Here is a 21,060-nt window from a genome sequence, read left to right as displayed (position 1 = left end):
AAAATGACAAGTACGTTATTTAAATAGTCGTAGCAGCACGTGGGAATGTGTTACGCTATATTTTTCAGAAGAGAGTTTGGAGAGAGAACACTAAGCAGATTAAGGATGTATGTCCAGGTTCCTCTAGGGTTAGAGTTGTGTTTGGAGAGAAAACACTAAGCAGATTAAGGATGCATGTCCAGGTTCCTCTAGGGTTAAAGTTGTGTTTGGAGAGAGAACACTAAGCAGATTAAGGATGCATGTCCAGGTTCCTCTAGGGTTAAAGTTGTGTTTGGAGAGAAAACACTAAGCAGATTAAGGATGCATGTCCAGGTTCCTTTTGGGTTAGAGTTGTGTTTGGACAGAGAACACTAAACAGATTAAGGATGCATGTCCAGGTTCCTCTAGGGTTTGAGTTGTGTTTGGAGAGAGAACACTAAGCAGATTAAGGATGCATGTCCAGGTTCCTCTAGGGTTAGAGTTGTGTTTGGAGAGAGAACACTAAGCAGATTAAGGATGCATGTCCAGGTTCCTCTAGGGTTAGAGTTGTGTTTGGAGAGAAAACACTAAACAGATTAAGGATGCATGTCCAGGTTCCTCTAGGGTTAGAGTTGTGTTTGGAGAGAGAACACTAAGCAGATTAAGGATGCATGTCCAGGTTCCTTTTGGGTTAGAGTTGTGTTTGGAGAGAGAACACTAAACAGATTAAGGATGCATGTCCAGGTTCCTCTAGGGTTAGAGTTGTGTTTGGAGAGAGAACACTAAGCAGATTAAGGATGCATGTCCAGGTTCCTCTAGGGTTTGAGTTGTGTTTGGAGAGAGAACACTAAGCAGATTAAGGATGCATGTCCAGGTTCCTCTAGGGTTAGAGTTGTGTTTGGACAGAGAACACTAAGCAGATTAAGGATGCATGTCCAGGTTCCTTTTGGGTTAGAGTTGTGTTTGGAGAGAGAACACTAAGCAGATTAAGGATGCATGTCCAGGTTCCTTTTGGGTTAGAGTTGTGTTTGGAGAGAGAACACTAAGCAGATTAAGGATGCATGTCCAGGTTTCTCTAGGGTTAGAGACCTGGCCAGGGGGTTGTGTTTTTACTTTCACTGCGTGTTCAAGTAGTGTTGCAGAGCAGCATCCTTTGTGAAGCTGCGGGGCTCATCTGGAATCTGCTTCATATCACTGTCAACCTTCCATCTGGAGCTTACCCAAGCGGAGATCATGTTTCCATTGCTTTCGTTGTCAGACTGATCTGTTTTAATATTGGATTTATGTATTTGTTTTGTCTACCTAATGTCTCTGTCCACAATAGTGTGCTGTTTTAAATCAAGTACACTTTCACCACGTCTAAGGCAAATGTGAGCTAAAGCAGTGGCATCTTTCAAACCTAGCGATAATGATCTTCCGTTTAGACATGCAGCATGTGTGTAACTCTGTGTTTTGAGTGTACACTGGAGATCATTTCCTGCTTGTTTAAGCAGCTGCCCCCATGTCCTGCAGGAATTGGTTAATAAGCACCCGTTTTTACACAGCACAGCCCTCATGCTGATGTGTTGTATTTTGTGTTTCCTGTACGTATGAATACATCACTCCAGTATTATTGCAGGCGGCTAGTGTCTTTGTGAGCAGGGGAGGGGTGTGTTTGTGTGTGGTCGAGGAGTGGACTGTTTTCCTTGCCACCTGTCAGTAACTTTCAAGCTGTTGTCGTCCAGTGCTGATGGGATCACTTTGGTGGACTTGCTCTGCAGGCAGATTGGCCGAGCTCTCACAGCTGAAGTCTTGAAACAAGGAGATATTGATTTCAAATCGATCCCAGGGAACCTAATACACATGTTTAACCTTTTGGAGAAGTCTTTCCAAGTGGCAGCAGCTTACGATATACATGTACCAGGTCCTTCCAGACAACAGGGGGCCTTCGTATTCCCCCCCTTAAATCAATCAATGGGGGAGTGCTTGTGCAGCAGTGTGTGTGTGTGTGTAAATGTAAATCTTGTATTGTTTTGTGCATTGTGTTAATCTCATACAGTATTTGTCATTTTTAAATGTGTTGTTTAACTATAGTAAATGCATGCTTAGTTGATATCATGTGAATATCATTGAAATGTCCGTATTTAAAATTTAAAGTATACAACGTCCAGTAATTCCTGAGTGCGATTCACCAGCCCATCTCTGTAATCTAGAGCATCCTAAAGATTTTCATCGTGTCACTTTGGGTCAGCCAGACAGTTTGTAGTTTTGGTTGCATTGTGTTTTGACACTGCTCTGTTAATGAAGGAACACTTGAAAAGTCTGTTTTTAAAGTGTAATGTATGCAGTTGTGAGCAGTGCAATTGCAGTAGCATCCTCATTCACACAGCAGCGTCGGATATCGACACAGGGTGATTTCAATGTGGTATTTCTACACTACCGTTACCATCTCAAACAGTAACATTGACTGCACCCAACACCTCTGTGTGAATACACGAATTGGCTTTCATTAGAAGTAGCTTCTGTTAAGCAACTTCTAACTCCAGTACTTTATGGCACTCAAGCAGTTTTTGAGTCTGTGGGATTGTGACAGGGATGGCTGAGGTGGTGACATCAGGCCAGAAGCAGGAACCGATAGACACACAAGCAGGCAGGTATTTGGGTATTTCCAACAAAAATAAAATAAATATTTAAACACAAAAGCACTGCTCACAGAGCGGAAATGAAAGTTTAAACAAAAACAAATCACAAACACAAAACTGACTACAGGTCAGGCTGGGCAGTCGCCTTCACTGTTCCTATAGTTTATATTTTACTTTCAGTTTGACTTCTCTCTCTTGCTTGCTGTCATTCATCCTCCAAACACCCACCCGAAAAGGGAGAGCTGCAGGCTTTTTACATAAGTGACCGAGGGATTAATCAGTTATCAATTATCTGATTATCCCTCGGTCACATTCTGCACGGGTTTTCTAATTACAAACTGGTAGAGGATGAGCTGCCAACCCCGCCTCTGCCAGAACACTTTCAAAACAAAACACACGGCTACGCCGTCACAAAATAAATAATACAAAATGATACACAAGGGGCGGAGGGGTACCCCGTTCTAAAATAAACATAAACAATACATTTATTTTAAATAATAAACACAATACATTTAAACAGCAGGGCTTTGCCCAGCCCCATTTCATATCTTCAGGGCTATTCTACTGCCCTGCTACAGGAATACATTCACTTAAATGTAAAATGTCATTCATTTCAGTAGGAACTTTAAGGTTTCCGTCACACTTTACAACTAGTGATTAAAATACAAACCTTTTTACACTCTGATCAAGTTGGGTTATGTTTTTATGATGTACCATATGTTTATGGAAATTTAGAACAGTCTACTTTAGACCTGCAAATCCTTGATTCTTCCTGTTTATCTGAACCCTTTCTGAACCCACATTTTATAATTTCCATCGACAGGAAGACCTGGGGTTCCTTCCGAAACAGCAGGATCCAATCAATTAGTTCCCATTAGTGCAGGCATGTGAGAGATTCATAGTATCTGCACACTTTTGTGGTTTGAAGTCCTGGGCCAAAAATCCTCCCAATTAGACAGTGTGCCTTGATTGCACAGCCCTCCAGGAATGCTGCACGTGACCTTCAGTTATGTAACATCTCTGCTATCCTTATAGCGGTTTTTAAGAAGCACCAAATACTCAAAGGAAACACTGCTGTCCAATATTTGTGGAAAGGAAGCTGTATGCCCCATATTCTCTTCAATTAAAATACTTGTGAGGCTGTGCTGAAGCTGTTCATGGTGTTCTTGAGAGCCGACCGCGTATTGGTAGGTGATGGAGCCAGCATTGCAGCACAACCCCTGTGTAATTTGAGGAGGCCTCCAGTCTTATCCAGTACAGTATCTCAAGTACCTGCTGAAGGATAATAGCATTGTACTGGAAGTGCAGAGTTAAGCTCGGAGTCAGTGTTGGAGAATTTTAAAGGAAGGTTATGGTAGATTTACCATGGGGCTTGTCAATAGGCAGGCTTTATTTCTGGTTCAGGGTTCGTTCTGAAACCAGTGAGAAGATCCCTCCTGCCCTGATTGTTTTCCTAAGCTTGCAATGGATCTTGGTAAGGATGACTGACCCAAAGAGCAGACCAGGCCTGAGTTCAAAGGAGTGTAAAACCACTTCAGTCATCATGGATGGAAATGTTATTTGCTGGTTAATACTTTGCCAAGTCCCTTGGGTATATAACTTTTAAAGGGAGTCCTGTTGGAATTTTCTTGTGTAGTTAATAAAGCCCACAGTGTTTACTAACCCTCTTTCAAAAAGACACTTCAGGTTCTACATGTGCCCTTACGAGAAACTCCTAAAACCTGTTTCTGAACAGTCAGTACTGTAATAACATAAAATAGATTTCCAAGTTTAAAGCATTGATGTCCTTCATACTGTGGGGCTGCTGGGTTAGCTCTCTCCTCCAATAAGAGAAATTTGATTCCGCACATTGATATTAAAAACCTTAACATATCTACAGCTTGTCTAAGCATTAACTGGGTATTCAACCTTGCTGCAAATTTGAACCATTTTCATGTTATATTTGGATATTTGTCCCAGCGCTACTAAAAAAGACAACTTTAAAGTTGTAAAAATGTTGGTGAATTTGTCATTTTGCAGTCTATAGTCTGCATTTACAGCACTTCATTACCATTGTTAATTTTGGATTGTCCCACGGTGTACCACAGTAAAGTTTTAATAAAGGATGGGGTGAACGGGGTCAGTCCTTGAATTTTAATTGGAGTAGCTCAAAAGTTTGTTTTTATTTATTTGTTTCTAAAAGGTGTTAGAGTTCTGCTTATTAAGGTTTCTTTCTTTCTTTCTTTCTTTCTTTCTTTGCAGGTCTGGATGACTCCCTTCAGCAATACGTTTGTAGCTTTGAACGAGAGAAGATAAACGGCGAGCAGCTGTTGAAGATTTCTCACCAGGATCTGGAGGAGCTGGGAGTTGCACGGATTGGGCACCAGGAGCTCGTACTGGAATCAGTGGATCTGCTCTGTGCTCTGGTCAGTTTCATACGATTCCACAGCTTGTGGGAAAGTGCTTCCCACGGCTTAAAAACAGCTTAGAGCAGAACCTGTCCGAGCATCTGATAAAAAGAAACCCAGGGAGTTCAAGGGGCTCCGAAAAAATTGAGCTTTCTGTCTGGTAGTTGGAAGTCTCCTTGACAGGCCAAACTTGCTTCATCGTTCCAAAAAATAAAAATAAAAAAAAGACTTGGATTGGAATGTTGAGTCAGCTGTCTGCTTCCTGCAGCCAAATTTGGTGATTTTTTTAAAGCATTCATCACGACAGCATTAAAAAGCATAAGTTCAACCCAGAACACTGGCTCTCCTCATCGCTGTCTTTAATGCTACAGTGTATGGAAAAGACATGACCTTCAAATCCGAACCCACATTCACAAACAAACTGGTTTACTTTTATTTCGAAAATTCAATACATTTCTGTTGCAAATATTTATTTACTATTTGCACTTTAGTCCAGTGGTTAAAGAAAAGGGCTTGTAACCAGGAGATCCCCGGTTCAAATCCCCCCTCAGCCACTGACTCATTGTGTGACCCTGAGCAAGTCACTTAACCTCCTTGTGCTCCGTCTTTCGGGTGAGACATAGTTGTAAGTGACTGCAGCTGATGCATAGTTCACACACCCTAGTCTCTGTAAGTCACCTTGGATAAAAGCGTCTGCTAAATAAACAAAATAATAATAATAATAATAATAATAATAATAATAATAATAATAATAATAATCTAAATCATGAAAAGCTATTTGTTACATAATGACCATGGGCAAGCGCAAAGCCCTTGACGTGACTGTGTCATTTGAATAGATTCAATCCCAGCCAGGCATGCCTGCACTACTGAGATGATGGGAAAGAATGTTAAGTGAATCATGCTGCGTGAAATATCCAGCATTCCATTCCTTACAGCACTTTCTAGAAAGTGTTAGCTCTGGCTTAATAAGGAAAGGGATCGGGGCAGGCAGGGTGCTTAACAACAGCATGCACAGTCCGTTCAAATGGGGGACAGCACAGCTACAGGGGAAGAGTCATTCAGCTGATGGCTTTCTGTAATTAAGACAGTGATTGTCCCTCCCTGAATAATAAGTGACGCTTTTTATTAGAGTTGCAACTATACAACGACTTGTCATAAATATGGATTATAAACGCTATGTCCTTAAAAGATAGTATTGCAAAATTAGTTTCATTTGTTTGAGGAAACAAAACTATGAATTAGTTCATAACTGAAGAAAAGTAACATTGAATTGTCCCCTTTGTGCAGCCACATGATGCAGTAGAACTACAAGCACAGCATGTGGGTGCAGTTTAATGACAGTATTTGTGTTCAGCACTACATGGAGCTTTTTTCTGGTCTCTATCAGTGGCATGTCTCTAGCTCCTCCTGTAGTTTTTATAATGATCTGATTCAGCGGCCTTTTTTTTCATAAGTCTCTGAGAACACCCATTTTTGTTTTTCTACAGCATATTTTTGGAAAAAAGGTCATCCTTCTCAGTATCAAGCGCAGGTGAAGAGGTGTAGTAATTCCCTTTCAACTGTAACTGCAGTTAGAAAAAAAGCCACTAGACCACAGAACTCAAGCTTGCTGCCTGTTACAGTGACAGGCTGGATATTATATTATTCACACTAGCCGTCATAACTTAGTCAGTTCTCAAACAGACCAGGCAGTTCTCCAACACACAATCATTTCATTCCTACCAATTCTGTGAATTGCTCACATTTATTTAATGACATTTACTTACTTTTGTTTCCCAGGTGAATTCATTAAGATTGAAATTGCCTTTTCAAGGATGTCCAGGGTAATGCATTGGGTTTTCAGGGAAGGCCGGGGTGATGCATTGGGTTTTCAGGGATGGCCGGGGTGATGCATTGGGTTTTCAGGGATGGCCGGGGTGATGCATTGGGTTTTCAGGGATGGCCGGGGTGATGCATTGGGTTTTCAGGGATGGCCGGGGTGATGCATTGGGTTTTCAGGGATGGCCGGGGTGATGCATTGGGTTTTCAGGGATGGCCGGGGTGATGCATTGGGTTTTCAGGGATGCCCGGGGTGATGCATTGGGTTTTCAGGGATGCCTGGGGTGATGCATTGGGTTTTCAGGGATGCCCGGGGTGATGCATTGGGTTTTCAGGGATGCCCGGGGTGATGCATTGGGTTTTCAGGGATGCCCGGGGTGATGCATTGGGTTTTCAGGGATGGCCGGGGTGATGCATTGGGTTTTCAGGGATGGCCGGGGTGATGCATTGGGTTTTCAGGGATGGCCGGGGTGATGCATTGGGTTTTCAGGGATGGCCGGGGTGATGCATTGGGTTTTCAGGGATGGCCGGGGTGATGCATTGGGTTTTCAGGGATGGCCGGGGTGATGCATTGGGTTTTCAGGGATGCCCGGGGTGATGCATTGGGTTTTCAGGGATGCCCGGGGTGATGCATTGGGTTTTCAGGGATGCCCGGGGTGATGCATTGGGTTTTCAGGGATGCCCGGGGTGATGCATTGGGTTTTCAGGGATGCCCGGGGTGATGCATTGGGTTTTCAGGGATGCCCGGGGTGATGCATTGGGTTTTCAGGGATGCCCGGGGTGATGCATTGGGTTTTCAGGGATGCCCGGGGTGATGCATTGGGTTTTCAGGGATGGCCGGGGTGATGCATTGGGTTTTCAGGGATGGCCGGGGTGATATATTGGGCAATAAACAGTCCCCACCCCCCCCCTACCCAAAAAAAAAGTTTAAAAGTATTTTAACAAACAGGGCGAGTTTGGACAGCATACCTGAGGGTAAGCGCTTCGTGATAACTATCGACTCCAACAAATATTTCTTCAGCTGCTGTGATCAGTCAATCTGCCTTGAATTGTACCATACATCTTAAACCTTTTTTTGGTGATAACATTCCTGCTAATAGGTTACTTGATCTGTTTCTCTCAAGCAAATCAATGCCCTTTTGTTTTCAGTGGAATGTATTTTCTAATGATGAGGAAGCAGAAGAGGGGACACATGCTCCTCCCACCTGTCAGGGCTAATAAATTAGGGTTTCATCGCTGCATTTCCTCTATGGAATATGTGTGCAATGAATGTATGTTTCCATGGTCCAGACGGAGTACATATTGCAACAGATGGACAAGTTTACACAAGGCAGGTAAGTTTAGGACGCTGTAAAATGTCTTGATAATGTCTGAGTAAGCCCTTCACACATCCTTGGTAGAATGATTTTAGTTTGTCCCTCATCTGCACTTTATTAAAGAGGTATTCAGGTTGTAAAATGAACACTCCAGGGTAGTGCACTGAAGAACAGTTTTAACATCTGTCTGCCCAGTAGTGTGTCTCCTTATGTAGTTACTGAGTTAATGATTAAGGAGGGTGGAATGTTTGATCTTAATTTGTTCCTGATGACTAGCTCTGGAGTGCTTTTTGTTTTTATTATTATTATTATTATTATCATTATTATTTATTTCTTAGCAGGTGCCCTTATCCAGGGCGACTTACAATTGTTACAAGATATCACATTATTTTTACATAGAATTACATTATTTTTTACACATTATTTTTACATACAATTACCCATTTATACAGTTGGGTTTTTACTGGCGCAATCTAGGTACCTTGCTCAAGGGTACAGCAGCAGTGTCCCCCACCCGGGATTGAACCCACAACCTTCCGGTCAAGAGTCCAGAGCCCTACTTAGAGACGACTTAGAATTCCTCCCAAACCAGAGACGTTTGTTTAGATAAGAAAGAAACTTGCCAAGAAAAAGATGTGATAACCTTCTGTAGTATAATGCAGTGTTAAAAATACCCTTCTGTACAGTATAATGCAGTGATAAAAAATACCCTTCTGTAGTATAATGCAGTGATAAAAAATACCCTTCTGTACAGTATAATGCAGTGTTAAAAATACCCTTCTGTACAGTATAATGCAGTGTTAAAAATACCCTTCTGTACAGTATAATGCAGTGTTAAAAATACCCTTCTGTACAGTATAATGCAGTGTTAAAAATACCCTTCTGTACAGTATAATGCAGTGTTAAAAATACCCTTCTGTAGTATAATGCAGTGTTAAAAATACCCTTCTGTACAGTATAATGCAGTGTTAAAAATACCCTTCTGTACAGTATAATGCAGTGTTAAAAATACCCTTCTGTACAGTATAATGCAGTGATAAAAATACCCTTCTGTACAGTATAATGCAGTCTTAAAAATACCCTTCTGTACAGTATAATGCAGTGTTAAAAATACCCTTCTGCAGTATAATGCAGTGTTAAAAATACCCTTCTGTACAGTATAATGCAGTCTTAAAAATACCCTTCTGTACAGTATAATGCAGTGTTAAAAATACCCTTCTGTACAGTATAATGCAGTCTTAAAAATACCCTTCTGTACAGTATAATGCAGTGTTAAAAATACCCTTCTGTACAGTATAATGCAGTGTTAAAAATACCCTTCTGTAGTATAATGCAGTGTTAAAAATACCCTTCTGTACAGTATAATGCAGTGTTAAAAATACCCTTCTGTACAGTATAATGCAGTGTTAAAAATACCCTTCTGTACAGTATAATGCAGTCTTAAAAATACCCTTCTGTACAGTATAATGCAGTGTTAAAAATACCCTTCTGTACAGTATAATGCAGTGATAAAAATACCCTTCTGTACAGTATAATGCAGTGTTAAAAATACCCTTCTGTAGTATAATGCAGTGTTAAAAATACCCTTCTGTACAGTATAATGCAGTGTTAAAAATACCCTTCTGTAGTATAATGCAGTGTTAAAAATACCCTTCTGTACAGTATAATGCAGTGTTAAAAATACCCTTCTGTACAGTATAATGCAGTGATAAAAATACCCTTCTGTACAGTATAATGCAGTGTTAAAAATACCCTTCTGTACAGTATAATGCAGTCTTAAAAATACCCTTCTGTACAGTATAATGCAGTGTTAAAAATACCCTTCTGTACAGTATAATGCAGTGTTAAAAATACCCTTCTGTACAGTATAATGCAGTGTTAAAAATACCCTTCTGTACAGTATAATGCAGTGTTAAAAATACCCTTCTGCAGTATAATGCAGTGTTAAAAATACCCTTCTGTACAGTATAATGCAGTCTTAAAAATACCCTTCTGTACAGTATAATGCAGTCTTAAAAATACCCTTCTGTACAGTATAATGCAGTCTTAAAAATACCCTTCTGTACAGTATAATGCAGTGTTAAAAATACCCTTCTGTACAGTATAATGCAGTCTTAAAAATACCCTTCTGTACAGTATAATGCAGTCTTAAAAATACCCTTCTGTACAGTATAATGCAGTCTTAAAAATACCCTTCTGTACAGTATAATGCAGTCTTAAAAATACACTTCTGTACAGTATAATGCAGTGTTAAAAATACACTCCTGTACAGTATAATGCAGTGATAAAAATACGTCAGCCTTTGGTGAAACACACAAAGTAAAATGACTGCTCAATGGGATTTGTTTTCAATCGAGTTCTCAAGCTTGACAGGGCCAAAGAACAGGTCGTATGTCTCTTCTTTCAAACCTGTGTGAATGCAGATCTTTGTGGGTTTGTGGCTGAAGCACAATACTGCTGAAAGTGTGAACTGCCAGAACTGAATGAATCCCATTCTAATACCTGGGTTGGCCTAAACAAATTCCTTCTGTTACATCATAGGCATACAACAGTCTGGAGTATTGATGTCTTCATTGTACCCTGAGCTTTTCAAACAACATATATTGTTTTTTATAGTGTAAGATTGTATTTTGCTTCACGTTGAACAGCCTGCTCCTTGTCTGTCACTGATAGATTCAGTACAGTCTGTGCTCAGTCCCTGTAGAGCAGCCTGCTCCTTGCCTGTCACTGATAGATTCAGTACAGTCTGTGCTCAATCCCTGTAGAACAGCCTGCTCCTTGTCTGTCACTGATAGATTCAGTAAGTCTGTGCTCAGTCCCTGTAGAACAGCCTGCTCCTTGTCTGTCACTGATAGATTCAGTAAGTCTGTGCTCAGTCCCTGTAGAACAGCCTGCTCCTTGTCTGTCACTGATAGATTCAGTACAGTCTGTGCTCAGTCCCTGTAGAGCAGCCTGCTCCTTGTCTGTCACTGATAGATTCAGTACAGTCTGTGCTCAGTCCCTGTAGAACAGCCTGCTCCTTGTCTGTCACTGATAGATTTAGTACAGTCTGTGCTCAGTCCCTGTAGAACAGCCTGCTCCTTGTCTGTCACTGATAGATTCAGTACAGTCTGTGCTCAGTCCCTGTAGAACAGCCTGCTCCTTGTCTGTCACTGATAGATTCAGTAAGTCTGTGCTCAGTCCCTGTAGAACAGCCGGCTCCTTGTCTGTCACTGATAGATTCAGTACAGTCTGTGCTCAGTCCCTGTAGAACAGCCGGCTCCTTGTCTGTCACTGATAGATTCAGTAAGTCTGTGCTCAGTCCCTGTAGAACAGCCGGCTCCCTGTCTGTCACTGATAGATTCAGTACAGTCTGTGCTCAGCCCCTGTAGAACAGCCGGCTCCCTGTCTGTCATTGATAGATTCAGTACAGTCTGTGCTCAGTCCCTGTAGAACAGCCGGCTCCTTGTCTGTCACTGATAGATTCAGTAAGTCTGTGCTCAGTCCCTGTAGAACAGCCGGCTCCCTGTCTGTCATTGATAGATTCAGTACAGTCTGTGCTCAGTCCCTGTAGAACAGCCGGCTCCTTGTCTGTCACTGATAGATTCAGTAAGTCTGCGCTCAGCCCCTGTAGAACAGCCGGCTCCTTGTCTGTCACTGATAGATTCAGTACAGTCTGTGCTCAGTCCCTGTAGAACAGCCGACTCCCTGTCTGTCACTGATAGATTCAGTACAGTCTGTGCTCAGCCCCTGTAGAACAGCCGGCTCCCTGTCTGTCATTGATAGATTCAGTACAGTCTGTGCTCAGTCCCTGTAGAACAGCCTGCTCGTTGTCTGTCACTGATATATTCAGTACAGTCTGTGCTTCTTGTTTTGGGACCCTTACAGCTGAATGAAATTGAGCCACTCCTGCAAGATCTACATTCCAGTCACCTGGGGTGCGTTCAATAGGCAGAGTGCCCCAGAGCGTTACGTCACTTTCTATTGAATGACCTGCACACCGAGAGCGCATCCTAACAGTAGCGAGTCGTCAAGCTCAGAGCTGCCAGACATGTGTCCTCCAATACATCTCTAGTGGATTTTAAGAAAGTACATGCAGAGTGTTGCAGGGGAACAGGGTCCTGGTTACACTCTGGTATACCAGCTGTACCTGGAGATTAGATCTGATTCTTGAGAGCTCTATTGAAGCAACAGAGAAGTGATGACAGAAAATGATGCAAAGTGATACAAAACAGGAAGAATACATTAGTTAAGAATATTCTTTCAGATCCCAGAGCCCAGCTGAATTTGAATGTTTTCCAATCAGCCTCACGTTTTCTAAACCCTCCCCTTCACTGTTTGAGGGTAAAACAAATGTCTGTGAGGTGTATAAATAAACATATGTTCAGGAGGCAGCTGTGAGTTTGGAAAGTTGTGCTTTGACCAGTTTCTTTTGAGCAGTGGATTCTGCATGTTTCTGTGGGCTGCTGCTGGCAGTCGTGGTACATTTGCTCGTGCTGACTGCCAATAAAAAAGGTTTTCTGTACCTTTAAGCGTGCTTACGTCTGCAAATTCAGATACTTACCCTGTAATGAGGGACTTGCTAGTTCACAGCTGTTTGATAGTCCATGGTTTTACAGTACAGTAGGTCGAGATAATATGATTTTAAGTGTTTTCTGTATGCATTTGTACACAAACAGGTAATCTGTTTCCATAATGCATTCAGTCAAACCATACAAGTTAAAGAACACCTGTCATAATACTGTGGTCAAGTTTGCTACACAGCAGATTCAGTCCATTGTTTTTATTCTGAAGAAAACTGCTGTCACCCAGAACTAAGTGTTCTCACCTGACTTCCTCATGAGGACTCAGTGCCCAGTCGGGCTATGTAATGTTAATTGGTGCATAGCTGCATAAGCCTACTAAACGTTCCCTTTAGCTGTTTCATATACAGCTACTGGAACTATTCCTGTTGTAGGTATGTAATAAACAGTTTTTTGCATACCAGTAATGCTAAATCCTTTACTAAACACAGTTAAGGAAACCATAAACCCCCTGATTACTGTACAATTAAATAGATGCAGTGTTCTTGTTTTGGCTACATTGTGTTCTGGCAGAGCTGTAAACCTCTTTAACCTGATCAGGTGGCACATTGTGTTGTGTGTCTTGCTATACAGTAAGTGCAGTATGGCATGTGCATTGCTCTGGAGTCTGGACCCAGAGCAGTGATTGGTTGTTGGTTGGTATAAGCTCAGTGCTTCGTGGTAAATCCAGTTGGGTCTTTCAGGGTTTTATTTTACATATTTTTAGGAATGCCAATGGACATGGGCTTGCTTTTGTACTTTGTAGAACTGAAACCTCCACAGAGAAACAGCAGTATAATACATGCTGAGAACCAAAACCTCCACAGGGAACAGGAGTATAATACATTATTTATTTATTTCTTAGCAGAAGCCCTTATCCAGGGCAACTTACAATTGTTACAAGATATCACATTATACATTATTTCACATTATACAGATATCACATTATTTTTACATACAATTACCCATTTATACAGTTGGGTTTTTACTGGAGCAATCTAGGTAAAGTACCTTGCTCAAGGGTACAACAGCAGTGTCCCCCACTGGGGATTGAACCCACAACCCTCCGGTCAAGAGTCCAGAGCCCTAACCACTACTCCACACTGCTGCCCTACATGCTGAGAACCAAAACCTCCACAGGGAAACAGGAGTATAATACATGCTGAGAACCGAAACCTCCACAGGGAAACAGCAGTATAATACATGCTGAGAACCGAAACCTCCACAGGGAAACAGGAGTATAATACATGCTGAGAACCGAAACCTCCACAGGGAAACAGCAGTATAATACATGCTGAGAACCGAAACCTCCACAGGGAAACAGCAGTATAATACATGCTGAGAACTGAAACCTCCACAGGGAAACAGCAGTATAATACATGCTGAGAACCAAAACTTCCACAGGGAAACAGCAGTATAATACATGCTGAGAACCGAAACTTCCACAGAGAAACAGCAGTATAATACATGCTGAGAACCGAAACCTCCACAGGGAAACAGCAGTATAATACATGCTGGGTTTCTGTCCGCCTCTCGGTGGTTTAGTGTCCCTAGGAATCCGGGTTTGTACCCAGTTCTTGGTAACGCTACAGACCATGTACTTGTGTTGTAGGGTTAAACTTGCAGAGAGCTCACATGGGGTAGTCGAGGACCAATGTGCAGTAAAATGCTATTCCTCAGAGATATCATAATAGTAATGCATTAGAAATAAGATGTCCAACTGCACGATAAGGCCATTGAAGCGCTTTGTTTGTTTTTTACTGTTTTAAATCAGTGACAAACATCTGAATAATAAATAATTTATCAAGGTTTTAAAAAAAAAATTGTATAATTATATTCCCTGCACAGCATTCAGATACCATGCAATATGGTATGGTAGTATTATATTTTATTTTGTGTGCTAAATTATATAGGGATCAATAAGCTACTAACAACCAAACAAGCAAAATGGGCCAAATGGCCTCCTCTCATTTGTAAACTTTCTTATGTTCTTATATAGATAATAGAACCGGATCCCAAGTGGCGCATCCAGGACAGCGTGTGTTCGTCTTCGCTCTCCCAAGTCAGCGCAGGGGTGGTAGCAGTGAGCTGAGCATAATAAAATAATTGGCCATTCCAAATTGGGAGAAAATAATAAAAATAATTGGCAACGACTAAATTTATATATATATAAAAACAAATATATATATATAATTTTATTTATTTATTTATTTTTCAGAATTATGGCCTTGAAACTGACAACCTGAAGAGTTTAGTTGTGAAGATGCGAGCCTCGATAGGCAACCTCCAGAACTCAATAGCCAGCAGGAGGAACAATCCCTCGTATGATGGAGGCACATCTCGCAAGCCTACCAATGACTTCCTGACCTCTGTGGTTGAACTTATAGGCCCTGCTAAGGCCTTGCTTGCGTGGCTGGACAGGTAATAAGTTAACTAATTAACAATGGTGTGAGTGGCTGATTAAAATGCAAAGTTGCAAAACAATAAGTTCTGTAACAGTGGCTTGCAAAAATCCCTGTAAGTATAGTAATGTGTGTCAGCACACCTCTATAGCTGCTGGCAGCCTTTACTCCGCTACAATTTGCACGCTGTCAGCTGTCGTGACTGTGCACCGTTCCAACATAACTACAACCGTGGGCTGTCCTAGCAAACCACAGCATGCTGCAGTATTGTGAGACACGCCCCAGTCTACCTGACCTGACATCACAGGTGAGCAGGGAAAGCAAACGAGCATTCGAAACCACAGCATGCTGCAATATTGTGAGACATGCCCCAGTCTTCACCAAAAAGTGCATCAACTAAAAACTCATCATAAACAACAAGTTATGTTTGTTTTTTTAAGCGGAACATGTTTTAATGGAGAAATATAACTAATAATGTTGTGCATTCAGTGAAAAATTGTCATTTGCAACACAAGGATCATACTCCAATTTGGTCAGCTGCACAGACACTGAAATTAGCTTGGAAGTACTTTCACTTTTACCTTTAAAAAAAAAAAATACTTGATTTTATATGAGTTTACTGCAAATCTATGTAGGAAACCACTGCCAAAAGCTTGTGTATCTCTCCGTGGCTGCAGTGTGTGCCAGTTTCAAAGGACATTTGTGTTTGGTTACAGGACACCCCTGACTGGGATCAGCGATTTCTCATCAACAAAGAACAAAATCATTCAGCTGTGCCTGGATCTCACAACCACAGTTCAACAGGTCTGCATGATCTTCTGCCCCCCCCCCTCTGCCTCCCCTGTCCGCTTGCACAGTTCAACAGATCTGCATGCTCTTCTGCCCCCCCTTCTCTGTGCCTCCCCTGTCCGCTTGCACAGTTCAACAGGTCTGCATGGTCTTCTGCCCCCCCCTCTCTCTGCCTCCCCTGTCCGCTTGCACAGTTCAACAGATCTGCATGGTCTTCTGCCCCCCCCTCTCTCTGCCTCCCCTGTCCGCTTGCACAGTTCAACAGGTCTGCATGCTCTTCTACCCCCCCCTTCTCTGTGCCTCCTCTGTCCGCTTGCACAATTCAACAGGTCTACATGCTCTTCTACCCCCCCCCCCCCTTCTCTGTGCCTCCCCTGTCCGCTTGCACAGTTCAACAGGTCTGCATGCTCTTCTGCCCTCCCTTCTCTGTGCCTCCCCTGTCTGCTTGCACAGTTCAACAGGTCTGCATGCTCTTCTACCCCCCCCCCCTTCTCTGTGCCTCCCCTGTCCGCTTGCACAGTTCAACAGGTCTGCATGCTCTTCTGCCCCCCCCCTTCTCTGTGCCTCCCCTGTCCGCTTGCACAGTTCAACAGGTCTGCATGCTCTTCTGCCACCCCCCTCTCTCTCTGCCTCCCCTGTCTGCTTGCACAGTTCAACAGGTCTGCATGCTCTTCTACCCCCCCCTTCTCTGTGCCTCCTCTGTCCGCTTGCACAGTTCAACAGATCTGCATGCTCTTCTGCCCCCCCTCTCTCTCTGCCTCCCCTGTCTGCTTGCACAATTCAACAGGTCTGCATGCCTTTCTGCCCCCCCCCTTCTCTGTGCCTCCCCTGTCCGCTTGCACAGTTCAACAGGTCTGCATGCTCTTCTGCCCCCCCCTTCTCTGTGCCTCCTCTGTCCGCTTGCACAGTTCAACAGGTCTGCATGCTCTTCTGCCCCCCCCTTCTCTGTGCCTCCCCTGTCCGCTTGCACAGTTCAACAGGTCTGCATGCTCTTCTGCCCCCCCTCTCTCTCTGCCTCCCCTGTCTGCTTGCACAATTCAACAGGTCTGCATGCCTTTCTGCCCCCCCCCCCTTCTCTGTGCCTCCCCTGTCCGCTTGCATAGTTCAACAGGTCTGCATGCTCTTCTGCCCCCCCCCCTTCTCTGTGCCTCCCCTGTCCGCTTGCACAGTTCAACAGGTCTGCATGCTCTTCTGTCTCCCCCCCTCTTCTCTGCGCCTCCCCCTGTCCGTTTGTCTGCTTGCACACTTGCCTTGGGCGTTATTGTTTAATGAGAAGGAAGTATTAAAATGGCAGTTGGTCTGCAGGATGTACTCTTGCCCACTAGTGTAAAGACTAGAAATTAGAAGATCCTCTTTCTTAATAAAGGGCTCAGTCAAAGCAAGGAAGTTGACAAGTGTTACAATCAGCTCAGCCTCAGCTAGCTCATAGTTTTATTTTCCATTTTCCAGCAACATGAAAAAGACTATTTATTGTATAAACTGTAGTGTAATTTAAGAGATGTCCTAAACAAACACAAACTACACGGAATCCTTTATGATGATTTTTCTTAAGTATTGAAGTATTTTATTCAATGTTATCACCAGGTGCTGCTGAGGAAACATGCTATAGTGAAGTATTTTATTCAATGTTATCACCAGTATTTCATCCTGGGATGTGTTCCTTTTTGTTGCAATTCAGCAAAGCATTAAAACCCTAACCAGATGAAGCCCTCCGGCTATTCACATAATTGTGCTTTGTGTATCTCTTTTCTGTTACTGTTTCAGTGTTCAGGCATGTGTTTTCATTAGGTGCACGTCTAGCACACCTAGGTGTCGAATTGGGCAGATACTATTTGGCACCCAGTGAAAGCCTGAGGGTTTAAGCAAGGGCATGACCAAACCAACAAACAGATTTTATAAGAACAAATTAAGTAAACCAAAAATCTTGCACACATGCACATTATCTTAATTATTATTATTATTTTTTTTTAGTCGGATTGTTTTATGGAAGTTTTGTTGGCTTTCCAAGTATAGAGGATACATGTACCATTCTAGTAACACTTCCACTGGGCCTCACAGCAGCTTGTATGTATGTGTATTTGGATGTGTTCTTGTTCATTGCTGGGACAGTGCTAGGATTTATTACAGAGGGACTGAGCCTGGAAGAAAGGGCAGAATGTACATAGTCTTTGAAGTTTTAATTGATTGTCCTGCAGATGTATTCAGTGTCAGCTGCAGTCGGATGGTGTCTGGCGGGCCCACTTCACTATTGCTGCTGTTTGTATTCATATTGCTGTACTCGTCATACAGGGCCTTCTATTCCAATTAGTTTTTTCTGATTTTAAATATTTCTATTCTAGTCGTGTATTTTATATAACACGCTTGCAGCCTTGACCCTAGTCTTTGCAGACATGTCTGGATGACCAATGAACATACTCCATCTGTGACGTTCAGTCTTTTTCATTCACATCCCTGCTGTCACTTTTTGTCCCATACACAAAGTCTTTGAAAAAGTCTATGTTAAACTGTTCAGTAAGCACCAAATTAACTGTAAAACAAATGTTCTTCGTTTTAGGATTGCACAGTGTTTGAAATGGAGGAGAAAATCCTTGAAGTCGTAAGTATATTCAGTACACGGCATCTTTTCAATGCATTAGTGGTCATGATAGCAGTGTAACAAACACTGGATCAATGGGTTGTAGCCACACCAGTGAAAGAATTCTGTACAATGTGAAATGTGCAAACTACTTGCTCTTCAGGAGCTGAACGTTTTTATACAGCATGAAATGGCTGTTTTGACAATGGAAACTAATTTAAATACGAATTACATGCAAACTATTTTAGTTAAAACCGGCACAATGCAATTCTTTGTTTCGTATTCCGGCGTCTCATGGTTTTCTGAGGGAAGAATGTGAAGATTTTATCCTGGGCTGGGAAGTGTCCTAGACTGGTTGTGACAAATCTTATTGACCAAAGCATGTTAGTTTAGTTAAACCTATTTAGAAAAAAGCACAGCTGAACTGCAGGATTATGAAGCTGTAAGAATTTACCTTTTCGTTCATTTATGGCTGCTTTATACAGTGACTGCAAAACCCATAACGCCATTAATTAGCACTTCCTGCTTGTGGCATTATCCAGACAGACTCCATTGCTGGTGGGCTTCCCCTTGTTGACTCTTATAAAGAGCTGCTGGTGGAGGTAGTTTATCTTCTTTAATACAAACAATTGCAGAACTGTATGAAGTTGCATGAACAGAGCTTCAGATCAAATGCTTGCCCAGATCAAATGCTTTCACTTGGAAGAAGTCAGCAGGAATTTTTGATAAACCAGTTCCTTACAGTAACAAAAAAGAAAGGAATTGACTGACCTGATAGGTCTCACAGTTGTCAGTAAGATATCTGGTGTTTTTAGTAAAGACAATAAAAAGACTATCTTGTCACCAGTGGATTTGATAAGCAGATCATTTCACAATGACAGTTTTGCCATGTACAGTTTATTGATCCCTTCCTGCTAACCTGCATATGTATATTCCAGTCCAAGATTTTGAATGGGATTTGTGACCAGACGATGAGGACCACCTCGGACCCTTTAAAGAGTCTGTGCACATGTGTGGAGGAGGTGCAGCTCACACACATCACAGCCGGGGAAGGGCTGGTAAGACATGCCTTTAATGAGTCTGTGCAGCTCACACACATCAGAGCTGGGGAAGGGCTGGTAAGACATGCCTTTAATGAGTCTGTGCAGCTCACACACATCAGAGCTGGGGAAGGGCTGGTAAGACATGCCTTTAATGAGTCTGTGCAGCTCACACACATCAGAGCTGGGGAAGGGCTGGTAAGACATGCCTTTAATGAGTCTGTAGCTCACACACATCAGAGCTGGGGAAGGACTGGTAAGACATGCCTTTAATGAGTCTGCAGCTCACACACATCAGAGCTGGGGAAGGGCTGGTAAGACATGCCTTTAATGAGTCTGTAGCTCACACACATCAGAGCTGGGGAAGGGCTGGTAAGACATGCCTTTAATGAGTCTGTAGCTCACACACATCAGAGCTGGGGAAGGGCTGGCAAGACATGCCTTTAATGAGTCTATAGCTCACACACATCAGAGCTGGGGAAGGGCTGGCAAGACATACCTTTAATGAGTCTGTGCAGCTCACACACATCAGAGCTGGGGAAGGGCTGGTAAGACATGCCTTTAATGAGTCTGCAGCTCACACACATCAGAGCTGGGGAAGGGCTGGTAAGACATGCCTTTCAAATTCCACCAGGGGTTTTCTCAAGTGTCCTAGTTTAACAGTCAATTTATAGACTCGTATCGACCAAAAAAGTTTTTAGAAGTTATGTATTTATATTTAATTTGCTCCATAGCTTTTTGAACAGGGTTTTTTGTCCTTATAAAATTGCTGACATTTGCATTTTGACCTTTGTCCCCTAGATTTGGGATTCCTGGATCTATGCTGTAAAGTAATATTGTTACCTTTTTGTTTTTGTCTTTAGGGCATGTATATCAAATCAACCTATGATGGTCTGCATGTCATCACTGGAACCACTGAAAATGTAAGTAAAAGCTTTCACCCACGATATGCAGGTACAAGGCTTGTTTGTTTTCTTATTAGAAATCTACAGCTTCATCGCACCGTGAACGATTTTATAGTTGTCCAAGTACATAAATAAAAAGAAGGATTGCAAATCATTTTTCAAATCAAAAAATGTGTTTGCTATACTGGCTAGTGTTCTGTTACCCATGATAATTTTACTGTTTGATTTGATGTTGAATGCATAACTATTATTTTCCTAAACTTTGCACTGACTGGCTACGTTCAGTGTGTCTGTATAATTAGCTATTGGTCATTTCAGTTTGGTTTTTATTTTTGAGCAACCACCTGTTTGGTTCCAAATGTAATTTCCTTTTAGAGAGTAACTTAGTAATATAATTGTTGCTGTGAATTAAGTTTTTGTTGTAAGGTTAATCATATTTAGAAACAAAGCGTGTGAAAGATGAATCTAGAAGGCAGAGCCTTGTGTTCTGTGGCCCCTAGCAGATTACTTTTGGGATGTCAATTTAAAACTATCAGTACGTTTACATGACAAAGTGTTTTCTGAAAACTAATGTTTTCGGAAAACTGGATCAGAAAACTGATTTTCTTAAAACCTCACTTTTCTGTGTTTACATGATGAACGATAGAAAGTCTAATTAGAATTCAACTGTATACATGGATTGAAGTTTTCGGAAAACGCAGGATA

The 21,060-nt window shown here is 42.2% G+C and overlaps 1 protein-coding gene across 1 annotated transcript in view; it reads left to right on the top strand.

Moving 5' to 3' along the window:
- cnksr3 (cnksr family member 3) overlaps positions 1-21,060 on the top strand; it is a 57,721-nt gene that overhangs the window by 19,317 nt on the left and 17,344 nt on the right. The window contains exons 2-7 of the mRNA XM_059023501.1: positions 4,821-4,984; positions 14,863-15,065; positions 15,763-15,850; positions 18,390-18,431; positions 19,349-19,468; positions 20,314-20,373. Of these exons, the coding sequence (XP_058879484.1) occupies positions 4,821-4,984; positions 14,863-15,065; positions 15,763-15,850; positions 18,390-18,431; positions 19,349-19,468; positions 20,314-20,373 (677 nt within the window). The remainder of the gene's footprint in view (positions 1-4,820; positions 4,985-14,862; positions 15,066-15,762; positions 15,851-18,389; positions 18,432-19,348; positions 19,469-20,313; positions 20,374-21,060) is intronic.

The sequence above is a fragment of the Acipenser ruthenus genome, chromosome 5, assembly GCF_902713425.1.
Source record: "Acipenser ruthenus chromosome 5, fAciRut3.2 maternal haplotype, whole genome shotgun sequence".
Classification (NCBI taxonomy): domain Eukaryota; kingdom Metazoa; phylum Chordata; class Actinopteri; order Acipenseriformes; family Acipenseridae; genus Acipenser; species Acipenser ruthenus.
The sequence above is the reverse complement of the archived record's forward strand: the minus strand, read 5'-3'. Positions and strand labels throughout refer to the sequence as shown.